Source organism: Wasmannia auropunctata, unplaced genomic scaffold (genome assembly GCF_000956235.1).
Source record: "Wasmannia auropunctata unplaced genomic scaffold, wasmannia.A_1.0 LD319692.1, whole genome shotgun sequence".
Classification (NCBI taxonomy): domain Eukaryota; kingdom Metazoa; phylum Arthropoda; class Insecta; order Hymenoptera; family Formicidae; genus Wasmannia; species Wasmannia auropunctata.
The window spans coordinates 1-1,053 of NW_012043198.1; the positions used below are offsets into that span (position 1 = coordinate 1).

The 1,053-nt window shown below is 37.8% G+C and overlaps 1 protein-coding gene across 1 annotated transcript; it reads left to right on the top strand.

The window, feature by feature from the left end:
* Window positions 1-4: 4 nt before the first annotated feature.
* LOC105460552 (esterase FE4-like) lies at window positions 5-1,021 on the top strand (the record flags this gene model as incomplete). The annotated part of the gene is made up of 3 exons (XM_011707006.1): window positions 5-325; window positions 532-703; window positions 824-1,021. Coding segments are annotated over 3 exons (691 nt in total), but the record flags the coding sequence as incomplete, so codon positions are not given.
* Between the last annotated feature and the right edge of the window lie 32 nt (window positions 1,022-1,053).

Below are 1,053 nucleotides of genomic sequence, written 5' to 3' on the forward strand. Positions count from 1 at the left end.
GGATCAGGTCGTAGCGCTTCGATGGGTCCAAAGGAACATAGCCGCTTTTGGCGGCAATCCCAACAGCGTCACTATATCTGGCTACAGCGTCGGTGGATTGAGCGTGTATTTGCACATGGTCTCGCCGATGTCCAAGGGACTGTTCCATCGGGCGATCATAATGAGTGGCTCGACAATGATAGAACCGTTCCCGACCGATCAGTTACACTTGGCGAAAAAGCAAGCCGAATTATTAGACTGCCCGACCAACACCACTGAATCTATGCTGACTTGCTTGAATTCTAAGCCAGTGGAAAACTTCACAGATACCATACCCCAGTTTTTTGTAAGGATGATTACATATATGATGAGATTAATAAAGGAATTAATAAATAAGATTAAATAATTTTTCTGTCAAACCAGAAAATTAGATAGAAAATTAGAAAAATAATATATCATAAAAAAAAACTTGTCGAAGGACTAAAAAACGTAAAAATTTGTGTTATTTTTATACAATTATAAAACGTAATTTTTATTACATTCACGTTCTAGGAGTGGTACAATGACCTAATCTTAGTGTGGACACCCGTAGTGGAACCTGAGATTCACGGTGTAGAAAGATTTTTGCCAGAACAGCCCAGTGAGCTTATTAGAAAAGGGAAGTTTCACAAGGTACCGCTGATCGCAGGAATTACTGAAAACGAGTTCGACGGTGTCATCGTCTGTAAGAATTTTGTATCTTCTTGTAATTTCCATTTAATTTCAAAATTATAAATGATGTCTGAAATCCTTTATTTTTAATTTTTGAAATCAAATGAAAATTAATTTTTGTTGGTTTCCTTAGTTGTCATTGAGCAACACGGACTCGGTAATGATTCAATGGTGAACGACTTGAACAATGATTGGTACAGATTCGCACCAATTAATTTCATGTACGAACGGAATACATCACGATCCAGGCACATAAGTACCGAACTACGCCAATTTTACTTTGGTGACAAACCGATCGGTCCAGAAACTTACGACGGTCTCGCACACATATGTAAAGTGTTGTATAAGATATTATGATCGAAA